This window comes from Helianthus annuus, chromosome 13, assembly GCF_002127325.2.
Source record: "Helianthus annuus cultivar XRQ/B chromosome 13, HanXRQr2.0-SUNRISE, whole genome shotgun sequence".
Taxonomy (NCBI): domain Eukaryota; kingdom Viridiplantae; phylum Streptophyta; class Magnoliopsida; order Asterales; family Asteraceae; genus Helianthus; species Helianthus annuus.
Genome location: NC_035445.2, coordinates 82409133 through 82428074, shown reverse-complemented (window position 1 = coordinate 82428074; position 18942 = coordinate 82409133). Strand labels below are relative to the sequence as shown.

Here is an 18942-nt window from a genome sequence, read left to right as displayed (position 1 = left end):
TAAATTTGTATTCATATTTGTGTTTTTGTTAGGTCCTATTATCAGAACTCCTCTTTCAGATATCTCAAATGGTAAAAGTTGTTAAATCTAATTAAAACTATAATTTTTACATTTTATGTTTCGAATGCTACTAATTCTTATGTTTCTTACGTATTCTACCTTTTTAATTATTAAGTTGATTCACCTGCTGAAAGACGTAAGCTTCAAAAAATAATACTTGATAACAAGAGATCAAAGAAATCGTCATCATCAACAAATGTTCCTAACATATTGCCTGAGAACATAAGTTCGCTGCAGTCTTCTAATAATAACAAGAGATCAAAGAAATCGTCATCATCAACAAATGTTCCTAACATATTGCCTGGGAACATAAGTTCGCTACAGTTTTCTAATATTAATAAGAGATCAAAGAAATCATCATCATCAACAAATGTTCCTAACATATTTCCTGAGAACATAAGTTCGCTGCAGTCTCCTAGTAATACTGATCGGAACATATACTCCTTTTCTCCTCATAGAAGTATAAATCATACAAGTTCATTAGTTTCAACCATAACAGGTATGTCTTATGTTTCTGTTTTCTTACTTTTCTGTTATATTTTACTAAACAAGATGCTTATACTAACATTTATGATAAAATATGTAACCTTTAGATAACTCCAGAACCAAATCCACACCGTCAAATGAAAATCGTCGATATTCCATTTCTCCTCGCATCAATATTAGTAACAATCAAGTGGTATTTGGTACTACTTCTACAATTACAAGGTTGTCTTCTGGTAAACGTAAGCTTGAGCACAAGAAACGTGATACTACTCCTATACCTATGGTCAATTTGGATTCCGATAAAGATGGTGTTGTTTTAGTTAGAGTGGACGACCCTTATAAAGGGGTATCTAAAGGTTTAATTCTATTTCATCTTTTTATGTCATATATTTATATTATACTGAAACTGCAATATAACCATTAATATTTTTTTAATAGATTACTTAGACCATGGTGACCAAGTTCTTACATGCCAAATCTATAGTGCAAAGTTATGGACATCAGAAGGTGGAAAAGGTCGAATAACTATTAATAAGTTGTCTTATGGTATGTGTTGTGGGTATGGTAAAGTTGAGCTACCGCCTTTAAAGGATGCGCATCCGTCTTATCAAAATTTGTTTTCTTCCTCAAATGAAAAAAGCAGGTTTTTCCAGAAGAATATTAGACGATACAACTCTATGTTCTCTTTTACATCTATGGGTGGAAAGGTTGATTCTACTATTAACAAGGGCAACACTCCATTTATATATCGTATAAGTGGCCAAAACTATCATTGCATCGGTAGTCTTAAACCTTCTAATAGAAATCAACCTCAGTTTTGTCAGCTATACATATATGACACTGAAAATGAAATAACAAACAGACAGACATTATTCGGGTATGATTCATTATAAGCACCATCTTTTTTACTTATATTTATTTATAAAAAACGATGTTCTATTATTATTATGCTATATTAACTTTTTATGTTGTTTATTTATATTTTATCAGGAAAACAAGCAAACCTTCGTCCTCTAATGATAAAGAGCTTGATGTTGAAATGATACAGTATTTGAGGAATTTATTAGCTTCAGAAAATATGTTGGTTAAGACATATAGGATGGTCAGAGACCATTTTCACGAATCCCCAGAGGCCAATCTTAAACTCCGTCTTATGTATAAAAGAGAAAAAGATGACAGAATATATAACTTACCAACCACGTCTGAAGTTGCTGCTTTGGTTGTCGGAGACATAGATAAAGCTATATATCATCGTGATATTCTTGTGGAGACTCAGTCTGGAATGCTCCAGCGTATTAGCGAATTACATCCATCATATCTTGCTTTGCAATATCCGTTGCTTTTCCCATATGGTGATGATGGATATAGAATTGATATTCCCCATAGAGATTTCATTGCGACACAAAAGAAAATAAAGCCAAAGTGCACCATGAGATAATTTTTTGCATATAGGATCCAAGATAGAAATTATGGTTTTTCCTTAATTCTTAATGGAAGAAGGTTGTTGCAACAATTTTTGGTTGATGCATATACTATGATCGAGAACGAGAGACTACATTTCATTCAGAGACAACAAACAAAACTTCGATCTAAGACATTTGAAAATCTTCAGAAGCATAAAGCTAAAGGTAAACAAACTCTAAAAGACACTGGAAAGGCTGTTATACTAACTTCTTCATTTACTGGAGGTGCAAGATTCATGCAACAAAACTACCTCGATGCAATGGCCTTATGTAAGTCGTACGGGTATCCAGATTTCTTCATAACTATAACTTGTAATCCTAAATGGCCAGAAGTAAAGAGATTTCTAAAAGATTCCACCATCAAAGCTGAAGACAGGCCTGACATATTTTGTCGATTGTTTAAAATTAAGCTTGATTCCATACTCAAAGATTTGAAGGATTCCAATTATCTCGGTGAGATTAATGCTGGTATGTTAGTTTATTTTTTACATTTCTTTTTTTCGTTTATAATTTGCAATTAGTTTTATAAAGTACTCAATATGTGTTTTTTATTTTTATTTAGTTGTTTATACGGTAGAATTCCAGAAGCGTGGTCTTCCTCATGCACATATATGCTTATTTATGAAGGTCGATCACAAACTTCCTACTGGAGATCACATAGATCCATTCATATCCGCTGAGATTCCCGATAAAAATGAAGATCCGGAACTTTATTCCTTGGTAAGTGATTATATGATTCACGGTCCATGTGGAAATGCTAATTTGAATTGTCCTTGCATGGTTGATAAAAGATGTTCAAAAAGCTTTCCAAAGAAATTTTCACCACATACAACTGTTGATTCAAGTGGTTTCCCTGTATACCGAAGAAGACGAGATTCTGGCCACATAGTTATAAAATCTGGTGTTAGATTGGACAACAGAAGCGTTGTTCCATATAACAAAAGGCTTCTAAAAAGATATCAAGCACACATCAATGTAGAATAGTGTAATCAATCCGGTTCAGTTAAATATTTGTTCAAGTACATTAATAAAGGCCCTGATATGGCTACTGCGGTTGTTTCTGGTGTTTCAAATCCAAGCATTAAGGATAAGCCAAGAGATGAGATCAAGGAATATTATGATTGTAGATATATTTCAGCTTGTGAGGCATCATGGAGAATATTCTCAAACGAGGTTCATTATAGGTATCCTGCAGTTATGAGGCTTCCCTTTCATATGTCGGGTCAACAGAATGTTGTGTATGGTGCGGATGACGATATTCATAATGTGTTAAGCAAGCCTTCTGTTGCTTCTTCAATATTTATTGAATGGATGAAATTAAATGAGTCAAATGAAGATGCTAGAAAGTTGACTTATGTCGAGTTTCCTTCCAAATTTGTTTGAAAACCTCAAGATAGATCTTGGTAGGTACGTAAGACGTACCAAATTGTTGGTCGTATACATTCTGTGTCTCCTGCATTAGGCGGACCATATTTTTTGAGGATACTTCTAAATAAAGTTAGAGGTCCCATATCCTTTGAGGAAATACGTACTGTTAACGGTCAGTTATTCCCGAATTTTAGAGATGCTTGCTACGCAATGGGGCTCTTAGATGATGACAATGAATACGTTGAGGCCATTAAAGAAGCAAGTTTTGAAGGACATGCTGGGTATCTCCGAGCGTTATTTGCTACCTTGCTGTTGCTTTTTGATTCCATTAACATGCCAGTTATTTTTTATGATTTTCAGTATGTATTGCTTATAAATAATAAGTATATTAATAACTTTCTCCAGCCCGGGAAGCATTTCCCGGGTGATAACCTAGTTTAATATATAACTAGACATCATTCATGCATGTTAACATAAATCATTAATAAAACATCAAATTCTGAAGCATGCTTCACCACCAACTACTTGGATGTAGCCAAGCAGGCTTACACCGGCATAAGACTCAATTAATCATCCTTACCTGCTACGTTGTCACAGAACATGGTCCCATCAATAGCTCTGATCAACCATTTACCATCAATCATTCGTCACTTAACTTCTGTTAATTAAATTAAACTAGGGTTTATCCCTATTGTTGGTGCAGTATGTCTATTGACTTCGTCTTGTATCGAGTCATGTAATGTAATAGGATAGAACAATCAGTGCTCGGGGTGCTAGAAACTGAATTTAGTGGGTTTAATGCTAATTTCGGTTTGAAAGTGTCACACCCCCAAAATACCACCTTTGGGAAACCCTAGTAGGCGTGTGACAAACCAATAACGAGCCACCAATCATATTGAACCAATCACAACTTGTTAAATAAAATCATCAATTATTAATAAAAAAAGCCATCAATAAGTTTAAATGGAAACCAACGTGTTCAGCGGAAGCAATTAATAAACCAAAGTTCAACCGTTTCGAAACCAATATATATAGTATTAATAATTCAAACACATGAATCCTTCCAGTCGACCCATGACCACTCCAGCTACTTCAGACAGCAAGTTACCAGATCCAAGATATCTAACGACCTGCGAGCATGCAACAAGTGTATCAGACAACGCTGGTGAGTTCATAGTTTTACGAAAACGTTAGTTACCAAGTGTTTAGTTAATCCATTGAATTTAAATCCAAAAGTAATGTTGAAAACAATGTTGATAATACCCCAATACAAGACGGCTTCTGACTATTTTGCCCTTTCTCCAATGCTCCTATCAAAGCATTGGTCATGACTAGGTCATTAGTTCAACACCCGTCCTCCCAGGAACGGGGTGAGGTTGCCAAACCTAAGTAGCGCTACTAACTAATACCATGTTACCTTCCCGGTAACCAAACAACACGGAGGGACTTTAAAGGTGATAGGAGGAGTATATTATCCAACATTCCCGTTTTTACCCAAAAGACTTATCCCTCCTCGGGATACCCACTGACTGTCCCAACCACCGGGACGCATGCTCAAGAGAGATGAACTCACCTTAGTTTTGCTCGGTAAGATTTATTACTTCTACACTTTAATTTTAAACCCGTGACACGCGACCTAATGTATAGTAAACGTAAGTACACACACGTAGGGTCATGCAATATTCTAGTGTTTCCAAACAATTCAAGATTTAAATTCCAGGTTAACAAGCTTTCATGTCATAACATACACGTAATATTATATGTCTTTATATCTGTTGACACATTTCCTTCATCAAACACATAATCACGTATTACCGATGTGCACCTAAAATATATACATATCCAACACACTGCACTCTTAATGTCCACACACTGGGTCGGCCCAATGCGAAAAGGGTCAGTCCATCTTGTAATCACTTATTTAAGTCCTACCACCAGCCCACCCTTATATAATTACATCTAATAAATTTTAGCAACCCATTTAATATATATCAGCCCCTTAAACAAAAACTCATTCAATAGATTAATAACCCATCGAAATAGCAGAATATAACTCCTCCTTATCCTAGTCATTATCATCAAGAAATCAATTAATTTAGTCAAACTGATTACAATGAAATTCACAAAATCATGGCATTAATTAATACTCCACATGACTATTAATGCATCAAGACTTCACATACAGTTCAATATTCAAGGGATTTTAAGTGGACCTCTCCTACATAATGGCCGACAATTGATACTATCAACTTGCTTTCAATTGGACCATAAATATAACATTAATCACTACATGCTTTCAATTGGACCATAAATATAACATTAATCACTACATCAATTCCTTGTGCATGGCACATCAAACATCATCATCAAGTGGCTTGACTTTTCATGATTTCTTATATTAAAAAAATATTCAATGCACAATATGGTGGAGGCTAGCATCACGTGAATGAGTAGATGATAAGGACTAATATTTTATAATAATCAACATCATTATCATGTTTACAACTTAAGCAATTAATGGCAGTACACTAACATAAGTTTATCAAATCTATTCTTTAAGCACATAAGATTCATTCGTATGCAACCCTACTCTGTATACATAATAAACATATTAATTCGCTAACATGCAGGATCACGTACAAATAGTTTTCACATAGTCGGAAGGAATCAGTCAAGGATTAATTAACACAATCACACTAACCGAATTACTGGATCCAACAGAAGAATGCCTCGAGGGGGGGGGGGGGGGGGGTTCTCCTGCCGTCGCACTTCCAAGATGGTAGGGTTTGTTGTCGTAGTTTTGGTTCAATCATAGATCATGTTACGTAATATAATATTAACAATAATAGTCTTGGGGTCTTGGGGTCGGTTAACTCATTAGGCCGAAGTGGGCTTCAAGCCCATTCAAATAATTGTAATAAAAAAAACAACTATGTAATCCACAACAAAGTTTTGGGCTTTGGACTTGCATGATCGGCCTAGTATCACCTATGTGGGCCAACTGGTTAGAAACAAGAGGAGGTGGGTAGCTAGTCAATCACACGTCACGGCCCAGATACACCCCGTGTGTGTGCGGCCCAAATACATGTGGGTCAAACACGCAACTAGTCCTCCTTGTTCACGTTTGAAATTTTAACAAGTTTCTAGCACAAAAGTTTAACGACTAACGTGACAAAAAGGAATAAAGAAGAAATCAGGATCACAAAATAGAAAGGCACAATCCTTGAGAGTTCGGGTTGTCACATCATCCCCAACTTGAAAGAAATTTCGTCCCGAAATTTGACAAGTAAACACAAAGGAGTAGTGAAGTGAGAAATCGAGATTGTTGCGGATTTTCCCCCCAGGTGCCACATCATCCCCAACTTGAAATGAATTTCGCCCCGAAATTCACTGGTTGCATCAGATTTTGATTAATCGACAGGAAAAAGTTGAGCATACTTGAGCTTCATCTGATCCTCACGCTCCCACGTGAACTCCGGTCCACGACTTGAGTTCCAAAGAACTCTCATGATTGAAATTCGACTGTGTTAACAGTGGGTTTCTCAACCAGGGTATCACAAGGGTTGCGTCGAACAGACGTTTCTTTATCTAATTCGCCATGTAACTCGAGTGTGTAGGTTACGCTACCGATTCTTCCCAGACTGTTAAATGGTCCATCGTGACGTCAGTTAAGCTCGCCATGCTTCCCAAGCATTCCACACCCTCCCAGGGTGAGCCAAGGGTTTTGTGTATTGCCTGACATAATTCATGCATCGATCAAATTCAGAGGTAACAGGCAAGAAAGTGTGCTGGTAACCTGTGTCCATCAACGATCATCTCGGTGATAATGTTTCCGTTTTGAGTTGTAAGTAGATCAGTGATAAAGTCCATGGCAGTCTGTTCCCATGTCCATATATGCGTTTCTGGCTGCTAATATCTCACCTCGACTTTCCCACATGTCAAACATCGATCCCATGTGTGCCTATGTGGGCCTTCAGGCCCGGTCACCCGCACATAGTCTTCAGCTTTTAATACATCCTACCAGAACTCCGATGAATAGGATATCGAGGCCCGTGTGCTTCGCCTACACCAGTTCCCTAAGGTTGATGCATAGTGAGGTCCATATTCGTTCCATGAAGTAGCAAATATCGTCCGACCTGCCAAAGGTTGCTTCCCTATGCCCTGCATGGGTTAATCTTGAGAACTATCTTCCTTCCATTCTTCTGTTTGAACACGGCGAGTTTAATCAGGTACGTTAAAGTCGATAGCAGGCTGTAAAGCTCGTGCACGTCTAGGTTTCACGGTTGTATTCATTCAAGAGTTCCACCCAGCATTGCCATCACATGTTTAGCTCTCTTGAAACAAGGGTACACGGGAGGCCCTTGTGATCGGTCTAAGTGGTGCATTCGGTACCGTCCAAGTAATGCCTCCAATTTAAATCCATAGACTACGGATTCCCTTGTAGGTCGTGACTCGTGTAGTTCTTCCTGTAAGTCCACCACGTTGGCCATCTCCTTCTCGTGCTGCATTGATGTATACTGAGACTCTGATTCGAACCATCATGGTAAAACGCCAAATCCTCGGTTCCCTTGGATAGAAGTGATGCTCAGTGCGTTGCAGGGTTGAGTTTCAAAAGTTGAAAAGACGTTCTCTTGTTTTATCTCCCATGAATTCACAGCTCCCCGCTGTGCTAAAGAGGTTGAGGTTGCGCAATCTTCGAGAATCCCATTATGAATCTGTGATAGTATCCAGCGAACCCAAGGGATTGCTGTATCCTAGAAGGAAATCAGGATTTGCATAAGGTCAATCTGAAATTCCACCTAACGATGTGGAAGTAAACCAGGTAACCCTTCAGAAGACACGTCAGCAAATTCTCGAACAGCTGGAAGATCCTCGATCTTCCTTTCTCCAGGTTGCGAATCGGTGACGAGAGCTAGAATAGCAGGGTAGCCCTTTCGTAGACACTTTTGGGCGTTCATGGCTGAGATGATGCCAACAATGGCACCACTACTATGATCTTGAACTAATAAGGATTCCCCACTAGGGAAAGGGATACGCACGATTTTCTCTTTACAGAGAATTTCCGCTTGATGCATAGATAACCAAATCCATATCAACGACCACGTCAAAACTTACAAGAGTATTGGGAAGTAGGTCAATGTCGAACACTTGACCCATGAGATCAAGTTTACAACCAAAAAGAACATGAGAGGCTTCTATTGTTTTGCTATCAGCTAATTTTACTACATACTTATTGTACAAGAGGGGTGGGAGTCACTCCTAACTGGCGACTGAACCCCAGAGACACATAACTCAAATTGGTAACAAAGTCGAATAAAACAGGAGCAAAAGATCATTCAAAGAAGACGTACCGGTCTCAGCATTACCCTTCATTGCGAGCTTCCCCAGCGCCAATAGTAAATACTCTTCCACGTGCTCCGTTCCCACCATTGTTCCCATTGTTGTCATTCCCAAGATTGTTGTTGTGGCCAGCATTCTGATTAAGCTGAGGGCAATCCCTCTTAAAATGACCCTCTTCACCACACTGAAAGCACCCCTTTTGATTTCCCCGATTCTGTTGGGGCTGCTGCCTCTCCTGTTGCTGCGGCGGCTTCGGGAGCCAGACCCTACAATCTTTAGCCATATGGCCCACCTTGTTGCACCTATGACATACCCGGGTGCATGGCCCGCGATGGTGAAACATACACTTATCACACTTTGGTAACTTTCCCGCGTAAGAACCCTGATTTGAATTGTTGCTCTGATTCTGGTTCACAGAAGACGGCTGGCTAAAACTACGGTGGATGTTGTTGTCTGCCCTTTTCTGAGATTGGCTGGCACTGGTAGCTTTATCAGTATCATTCCATTTCCGCTTGTTATCACTAGCAGGTGTTGTAGCTGTAGCAGTCGAGGTGGTAGCAGAAACACGTGGCGGCAAATTGCCACGTTCGACCTCTTGGTCAGTAATCTTATGCGCCAAACGAACGATACGGGGCAGATTGTCTAGGTTTGCGGCAGTAACGTACCCCTTAACAGCTGGTGCTAAGCCCTTGAGATACAACTCAATTCGCCGATGTGGAGGTCGAGACATGTTGGGGCACAAAGTTGCTAAATCATTAGACCTCCTAGTGTATGCTTCAATCTCAGATCCCTCCATTTTCAGATTGTAGAACTCGTTCTCCAGTTTCTGAACCTCATCACGAGGACAATACTCCTCTCGCATCAACTCCTTGAAATCATCCCAGGTAGTGGCATTCGCCATCTCAATACCCAACATTTGTACTTGGGCATTCCACCAAGTTAAGGCACCATCCTCCAAAGTGCCTGTAGCATACTTCACACGGTCCCCCACGGGACAGTTGCACATAGCAAATACTGATTCAGCCTTCTCGAACCAACGCAAGAGTCCCACAGCCCCTTCAGTCCCACTGAAGGTCTGCGGCTTACAATCCATGAAGGTCTTAAACGTGCAGGCAGGCGGATTGTTTTGATTCGCAGGTTGGCCTAAAACGAAGGGACATACAACACACAAGTAAGATTCGAGTATACGTCATAAGGATAGAGAGTAATTGGCAACATATCGTACCAGCCTGGTAAGCCGCTAGGGCTTCAGCTACACGAGTGTTGATCAAGTTGGTTAATTCGGCCTGGGTCATAGCAATGTGACCACGTCCACCACCTCGGCCTCCTCCACGTCCACTCATGGTTCTATATAAGAGAAGGGAACAATCTTAAGGGTCGAAATGAGGTAAAAGTCGAGTATCACATTGAAATCTACAAACTACCCAGTTTACACACAATAGGGCAGAACCCTTCTCACGCTCGTTAAGCCGCACTGGGACTTGCATGAACCTCGCGTTATTATTATGTGTGCACCCATAATAATAAGGCGATTTGCATGCTTATCTCAGTGCCTCTTAACTTGCCTTAAAAGGTTCCCCATATTCAAATAGCAACGAAAGGTTTTACAGGATCAAGAATCACAATAGTCAAAGGGTTGTGTCACACTAACAGTTCACATAACAGGGGTTGGTAACATAAGGGCTCATATTGTTATGCCAAGTGTGCAGTCACGTGTAATGTTATACATAAGTGTACGCTAGATATACTATGCAATAGTAAATGAGAAACGAACCTTGCAGTCTGGAGCCGAGTGTCATGGTCGATTTCGGTACTGTTCGGTTATAGTCTGGTTTTATAAAAACGTTTTAAAACCAAGTTCACTATAACCAGTGGCTCTGATACCAAACTTTCACACCCCCAAAATACCACCTTTGGGAAACCCTATTAGGCGTGTGACAAACCAATAACGAGCCACCAATCATATTGAACCAATCACAACTTGTTAAATAAAATCATCAATTATTAATAAAAAAAGCCATCAATAAGTTTAAATGGAAACCAACGTGTTCAACGGAAGCAATTAATAAACCAAAGTTCAACCGTTTCGAAACCAATATATATAGTATTAATAATTCAAACACATGAATCCTTCCAGTCGACCCATGACCACTCCAGCTACTTCAGACAGCAAGTTCCCAGATCCAAGATATCTAACGACCTGCGAGCATGCAACAAGTGTATCAGACAACGCTGGTGAGTTCATAGTTTTACGAAAACGTTAGTTACCAAGTGTTTAGTTAATCCATTGAATTTAAATCCAAAAGTAATGTTGAAAACAATGTTGATAATACCCCAATACAAGACGGCTTCTGACTATTTTGCCCTTTCTCCAATGCTCCTATCAAAGCATTGGTCATGACTAGGTCATTAGTTCAACACCCGTCCTCCCAGGAACGGGGTGAGGTTGCCAAACCTAAGTAGCGCTACTAACTAATACCATGTTACCTTCCCGGTAACCAAACAACACGGAGGGACTTTAAAGGTGATAGGAGGAGTATATTATCCAACATTCCCGTTTTTACCCAAAAGACTTATCCCTCCTCGGGATACCCACTGACTGTCCCAACCACCGGGACGCATGCTCAAGAGAGATGAACTCACCTTAGTTTTGCTCGGTAAGATTTATTACTTCTACACTTTAATTTTAAACCCGTGACACGCGACCTAATGTATAGTAAACGTAAGTACACACACGTAGGGTCATGCAATATTCTAGTGTTTCCAAACAATTCAAGATTTAAATTCCAGGTTAACAAGCTTTCATGTCATAACATACACGTAATATTATATGTCTTTATATCTGTTGACACATTTCCTTCATCAAACACATAATCACGTATTACCGATGTGCACCTAAAATATATACATATCCAACACACTGCACTCTTAATGTCCACACACTGGGTCGGCCCAATGCGAAAAGGGTCAGTCCATCTTGTAATCACTTATTTAAGTCCTACCACCAGCCCACCCTTATATAATTACATCTAATAAATTTTAGCAACCCATTTAATATATATCAGCCCCTTAAACAAAAACTCATTCAATAGATTAATAACCCATCGAAATAGCAGAATATAACTCCTCCTTATCCTAGTCATTATCATCAAGAAATCAATTAATTTAGTCAAACTGATTACAATGAAATTCACAAAATCATGGCATTAATTAATACTCCACATGACTATTAATGCATCAAGACTTCACATACAGTTCAATATTCAAGGGATTTTAAGTGGACCTCTCCTACATAATGGCCGACAATTGATACTATCAACTTGCTTTCAATTGGACCATAAATATAACATTAATCACTACATGCTTTCAATTGGACCATAAATATAACATTAATCACTACATCAATTCCTTGTGCATGGCACATCAAACATCATCATCAAGTGGCTTGACTTTTCATGATTTCTTATATTAAAAAAATATTCAATGCACAATATGGTGGAGGCTAGCATCACGTGAATGAGTAGATGATAAGGACTAATATTTTATAATAATCAACATCATTATCATGTTTACAACTTAAGCAATTAATGGCAGTACACTAACATAAGTTTATCAAATCTATTCTTTAAGCACATAAGATTCATTCGTATGCAACCCTACTCTGTATACATAATAAACATATTAATTCGCTAACATGCAGGATCACGTACAAATAGTTTTCACATAGTCGGAAGGAATCAGTCAAGGATTAATTAACACAATCACACTAACCGAATTACTGGATCCAACAGAAGAATGCCTCGAGGGGGGGGGGGGGGGTTCTCCTGCCGTCGCACTTCCAAGATGGTAGGGTTTGTTGTCGTAGTTTTGGTTCAATCATAGATCATGTTACGTAATATAATATTAACAATAATAGTCTTGGGGTCTTGGGGTCGGTTAACTCATTAGGCCGAAGTGGGCTTCAAGCCCATTCAAATAATTGTAATAAAAAAAACAACTATGTAATCCACAACAAAGTTTTGGGCTTTGGACTTGCATGATCGGCCTAGTATCACCTATGTGGGCCAACTGGTTAGAAACAAGAGGAGGTGGGTAGCTAGTCAATCACACGTCACGGCCCAGATACACCCCGTGTGTGTGCGGCCCAAATACATGTGGGTCAAACACGCAACTAGTCCTCCTTGTTCACGTTTGAAATTTTAACAAGTTTCTAGCACAAAAGTTTAACGACTAACGTGACAAAAAGGAATAAAGAAGAAATCAGGATCACAAAATAGAAAGGCACAATCCTTGAGAGTTCGGGTTGTCACAGAAAGTGTCAAAGGCATGTTTAAGCGGAATTAACAAAGTTAATTCCGCTTGAACGTGACTTGGTCATTTCAAGCGGAATCACACCACTATATATAGGAGCACTTGCCGTTTCATTTGAAGCGGAATTAGAGTTTTGTGTTCGGTAACGAAGTGCTACCGAATCGTCTCCAGGTGTTGTAATACTATCAATTCAATACAAGAGACATTTAAATTGAATCAAGTGTCTGTTTCATTGATTCCGCCTTTGATTCGGATAAACAACTCTTCTGATCGACTCATTCAGATCGCACAACGATCCTACACCTATAAAGATATTATGAATGAAACATGGGTTTTAACCCATTTGTTTAATATAAAAGTTTGGTGTTTTGAAACTCTGAAATTTATTTCCTAACTACGGTCCTGATGTCTCATTTATGCTGCCAAATTAATAAACACTGGTACCACCGGCTCGTATCCGCGTCTCCCACTCCCGGGGTAGTGGTCGGGGGTTGCGACAGAGGAGTTTACCTATTTGGAATAGGTAACCACTCCCTTCACCCTAATATGTATAAACAAACCCATAAAGCTAGTACAACACTCTATAAAGAATGTAAGAACTTCATTGCTAAGAATTGTTGTAAATTAATAGTATATAAATATAATATAATTATAATAATAATATAATATGATGATAGAAGGGTTTTATGGTGGGGAAGTGTGGACACGTGTATAAAGATGAACCACATAATTAAATTTTTTTTAAAAAAAAATTTCTAAAGCCAAGGGTATAATCAACCTAAGCTAAGCTTAAATTTGTTGCTTATTTATAACGTTTTAATTTAATGTTGAATACTATAAAAATGTTAAATTTCTATTTCTGTTTCAACCTCTCTTCTTCTTTGTTTTTCCTTGAATTTCTATTTTTCACAAATTGAAATACCTAAAACATATATTTCTTATCAGGGATGAAGCCATGGGTCAAGGAGGTCCGTTAATCATATATCATTGGAATTTGTCAATATTTTTTTTATAAATCTAATTCTTTTAAGAAAAACAAACACGAATTATATCTACTAAATTATGTAACACATATATTTCTTATCAGGGATGGAACCGTAGTTCAAGAGGGTCCGTTAACCACATGTCATCCGAGTTTATCTAACACTTTTTAATAAATCTAATTTTTCTTTCAAGTAAAAAAACACGAATCGAATCTCTGGTCATATCATAGATTCATAGTAGATAAATAAAATAACTTGATAACGACCCTCCACCAACAATTTCTTCTTCCACCTTCTTTCAATTCCTATTAACTGAAAGCTACCAATTCGAATGATTACAATAATTTTTATACTTTTATCTATAAAAAAATTTATACAAAGCAACCAATATACGTATTCAAATGATTACAATAATTTTCATACTTTTATCAATAAAACAAAGTTTTCATATAAAGCAACCAATATTGAAATTAGGTACAAAGCAACCAATATTTAATATATTAATTACGTATATAACTAAAAGAAACATAAAAAGGGTAGGCATATGTGACCTATACATATCTTAGAACTAATCATTCGACCAAAACCAAGCCATTGTAACACGTTCCACACTTCCACCCAACCCAACCAGTTGGCTAGATCAAGACATTTAACTTGAAGTTTTTGTATAATGCATAATGTCTTGAATCAGGAGTGTCAAGTTCAAATGCGAAGATCCTCCCTCCTTTATCGCGCCATTAGCTATTATTCCGAGCTCTTTAGCTCTCTTTCGTCTCTCATTTCCTTCAATCCCGTCATCCATGACCTTCTCGATAGCGTTCTTAACACTCTCACTCTTAACTTTCACCCCAGACCGATCTTCTTCACCCACATGAACAACAGAATCCGCTCCAACACCCACACCGATCCCCAATACTTGCACTACAAGCTTCTCATTAATAAACTGCTCCGCAAACTGTGGCCATGTGATCATGGGCACACCCGCACACACGGATTCCAGAGTCGAGTTCCAACCACAATGTGTCAGGAAACCTCCAACCGACGGATGAGACAAGATTAACACTTGTGGGGCCCAACCTCGGATAATTAACCCTCTATCTTTAACCCTCTCCTCAAACCCACTTTCCGCTAACCATTCCTCTACCTCTTTCTCTCTATGAACCGATTTAATCACCCAGATGAACGGGTGATTTGACGCTTCTAGCCCTAACCCGAGCTCAATAAGTTGCGGCGTGTTAACCCTCACAAGGCTACCAAAACAAGCATAGACTACCGAGTCGGGCTTGTGAGAATCAAGCCACTTTATACATTGTTCTTCATCGATCGCGGCTACATTTCCTCTTTGAGCTTGAGCCGAATTGTCACTATCGCATAACGACAATGGCCCGATACACCAAACTTTACCCCCTCTTAACTTCTTATACTCCTTAACATATTCACATTCCAATTCCTCAAAACTATTGATCACTACCCCATAAGCCCTCACTTCGGCATCCCTAGCCCGCTGACGAAACTCACTTGTATCAATCGAGCTCGGGTTAAACTCGGGTGGAAGCTGGTTTCGTGTCAACTCAATCCTATCAGGCAAACCCGGGACAACAAACGGTTCTGTTTCGGGCAAACCATCGTACGCCTTAGATACATACAAATTATTGTAACATAACTCATTAAAACAACTCATCCCATCAAACATAAGTCTCGGAAGTTTATACTTGTCCGCGAAATCCCCGGTCCAAGACATGTACTTATCAGATATGATACAGTTAACAGGCTTTATCATTTCATAACGTTGTTCTAGCTTTTGTTGCAGCATGCCAATAGCGGCTAAAAAGTTAGGGACTAAATCCAAACTGGGGATTTTATCTGTGCTTTCACATCCTTCGGGTAAGCCGGCCTCGGCTGCTGGAAATGGGAGTTGGAGAAAACGGACGGGTAGTCCAGATTCGATGGGTCCGGTTAAAGTGGGACCGTAGCGGGTAGCGTTGAGAGGTGTTGTGGCAATTGTGACAGTAACATTGGGTTGTTTTGCAAGTAGTTTTGCCATGTCTATCATGGGAATAGTGTGGCCTGGGCCTATGTGGGGGATTAGAAGGAAGTGGAGTTTGTTGGGGGACATTGTTTGTTGGGATGTTTGCACAAGGTTAATAATATTTGTATGTGTTTAGTTTGTTGAAAGATAAGTGGTATATATAGAATGAATGAAAGATAGCTAGAGGTTGTTGATCATTTTCTTTTGGATGTTCTAGGAAGGTGAGATATGCTATGGTTTGAAAAGTATGAGAAGATTTTTTTTTCGAAAAGTAAATTTCAGAAAAGTATGAGAAGATAAGTCAAGATTGTGAAAAGATTGGTTTTCTTCATGTTTCATACAACACGTAACTAACATGGAACAGTCAAAGGTGGCTTCTAGTCACTAGCTAGTCACGTGGGGAATCATGCTCTAGTAGTGGCCACGGGTATTTAAGTTTCATCCATAGTGGGACCGGGTGAGTTTTCCCCTCCAGGTCTCAAGTTTGAGTATGGATGATAGGGGTTTCTCATTTAGAGGTTTAAATTGAAGATCTATTGTACGAGGGGGCTCTCTAATGCGTACCCGGTTAAGACAACACATGCTAGACTTCCCAACATTCGCGAATAATTCACACCTTTCAAAAAAAAGCTAGTCACGTGGGGGTGTGAGGTGTAGTAAAGTATTCTTCCTTAGGTCGTTTAGGATTCTATTCATGTTAGATATTGGTATAGATTTAGTGCTAGTTAGGTGTTTCTGGTTGTTGCCGTCTTTAGGGGAGGGGGTGGTCACTAGTGATACAATTCTATCACTACCAAGCACCAATCAACTCATGTCATGTCATCACCCAATATTCTATCACTAGTGATAGAAATATAGTGGGGGTGGTCACTAGTGATAGAAAATAGCTATTTAAAAATAGCTAACAAAAGTTGAGGGGCTAAATTTGAACTTTTCATCAAAGTTCTATCTCTGCAAAACAAATACGACAAAACCATCTCTGCAAATTCGTTCCAATTTCAACGCGTTAAACTTTCAACGCGTTACAAAAATCACGCGTTATAAGCTTGGCGGCGGCGGTGTTCGTTGTTGTTTCACGCGTGATGGGGTGGCCATCACGGACCACCCCGCCTCCCCTTATGTGGTTGGGGTGTCTATCGAATCGAATAACGAATTTTTAAATTATTCAAATCGAATTTTTTGAATTTTAGTTTTTTTACCTGAATTCGTATTCGACTCGATTCGATTTGTATTTGAAACTCGAATTTGAATTGAGTTCGAACTGAATTCGAATAAATTCGATTTAAGTCAAATTCACCATAAACAATAAATAATTTTACTTTCATTTTTCAAACCTACTACAAACTAATTATATTCCACATAAAATATAACAATCTGCAAAATTAATTAACTATCAATATGTCAAAACACCGAAATTTAGAAGATAGGTTGGTTACTGGTACCGATTTAAATTAGTTAATTTGTCACTAGGTTTGGTGATGTTATAAATAATAAACTTATCACTTATGGATGTAATTCATATTTTGGCCAAGTTTAGAAGTTATATGTGTGTGTATATACATATATTAAAAAACTATATATTAATTGAATTCGAATTTTGAATCGAATCGAATTGAAAATCATAAATTCGTATTCGGTTCGAATTCGATTACTCGACTCGAATACGAATCAACTCAAATTCGAACCTTGATAATCGAATCCGAATCAAATTCTGAACACCACTACCCCAAGCCTCACTTCACATGCTCTAAGTGTCTAAGTTAACAATTAAAAAAGCTAACATGGTACAATGTATTTATAACTGTCTGATGGCATTATTAATGTTTTTTTTAATTGATAGAAATATACATATATTAAAAATAAAGGCTTTATTAATGGATTCAATAGCTAATCAAAAGGAAGAATATAAATCTAAAGATTAATTAAATAATTGAGTGAGTTACATTTAAACAATATAACTATATAATTTTTTTTAAAAAAATTAAATAATACAAGAAACTCATAATCAAATGAAATTAATAGATAGAAGAATACAGGGAAAGACTGTTTAATTTTTTTTTTACATTTAGACATGTGACACAAACATTCTCTTCTAGGATGACTGGAAAACGATTATTTAATCAAGATATATATCATATTATAGCAGATGATTAATGACTTAGAAATTAGAATTGCTCAAATATTTACATAGGGAAATGACATAGATTGAATGAATCTGGTCGAAATTTTAAGCGTGCCACATACTCAATGTAAAGTTCATAAGCATAAGGAATCAGGAGCATTCATTTTCCTCACAGGAATTGAAGTAAAGTTATTTTATAATAGCTAACTCATACACCTATAGGCGTGTAAACGAATCGAACGTTTATGATGAACTGCTTGGTGGGCAGTTCAGCTATTTAAATAAATGAACGAACATGAACAATTTTCTTTGTTCAATTAATAAAATGAACAAACATGAACACATTTTTTGTTCATTTATTTATGTTGGTGAAAGTCCGCTTATGTGTGTTCATTTATGTTTGTTTAAATTTTGATTAATACATAACTAGTTATTTAAATATAAACATACAACGGGATTTCGTTTACGTTCATGAACTATGTATTTCCTATTTTTGTTTAAGATTAAAGATTTGGTAGTTTAAAACCTATAAGGCCAGAGGGTGTGGAGGGCGCCACCCCTGCCACCTCACCATCGATAGCGCCGGAGGGACGCCACCACCCATACCCAGCGATTTAACAGGGGGCGCCATGGTTCCATCGCCACCATGATAACGAGGAAGAAGGTTATGTGCAGGTGGGGCCCACATCATCTCATCCAATAATTTTTTTTTTTTAATTTTGTTTCATACGGGACGTTATCCCACACCCTGCAAATTAAGGGGAGGGGCCCCTGTCTGAC

General features: G+C 38.1%; 1 protein-coding gene across 1 annotated transcript; it reads right to left on the bottom strand.

Moving 5' to 3' along the window:
* Nucleotides 1-14413: 14413 nt before the first annotated feature.
* On the bottom strand, nt 14414-16185 carry LOC110898360 (UDP-glycosyltransferase 73C4). The gene has a single exon (XM_022145133.2). It carries the CDS (start codon nt 16125-16127, stop codon nt 14661-14663), a length of 1467 nt encoding a protein of 488 aa, XP_022000825.1. The 5' UTR covers nt 16128-16185; the 3' UTR covers nt 14414-14660.
* Nucleotides 16186-18942: the final 2757 nt, after the last annotated feature.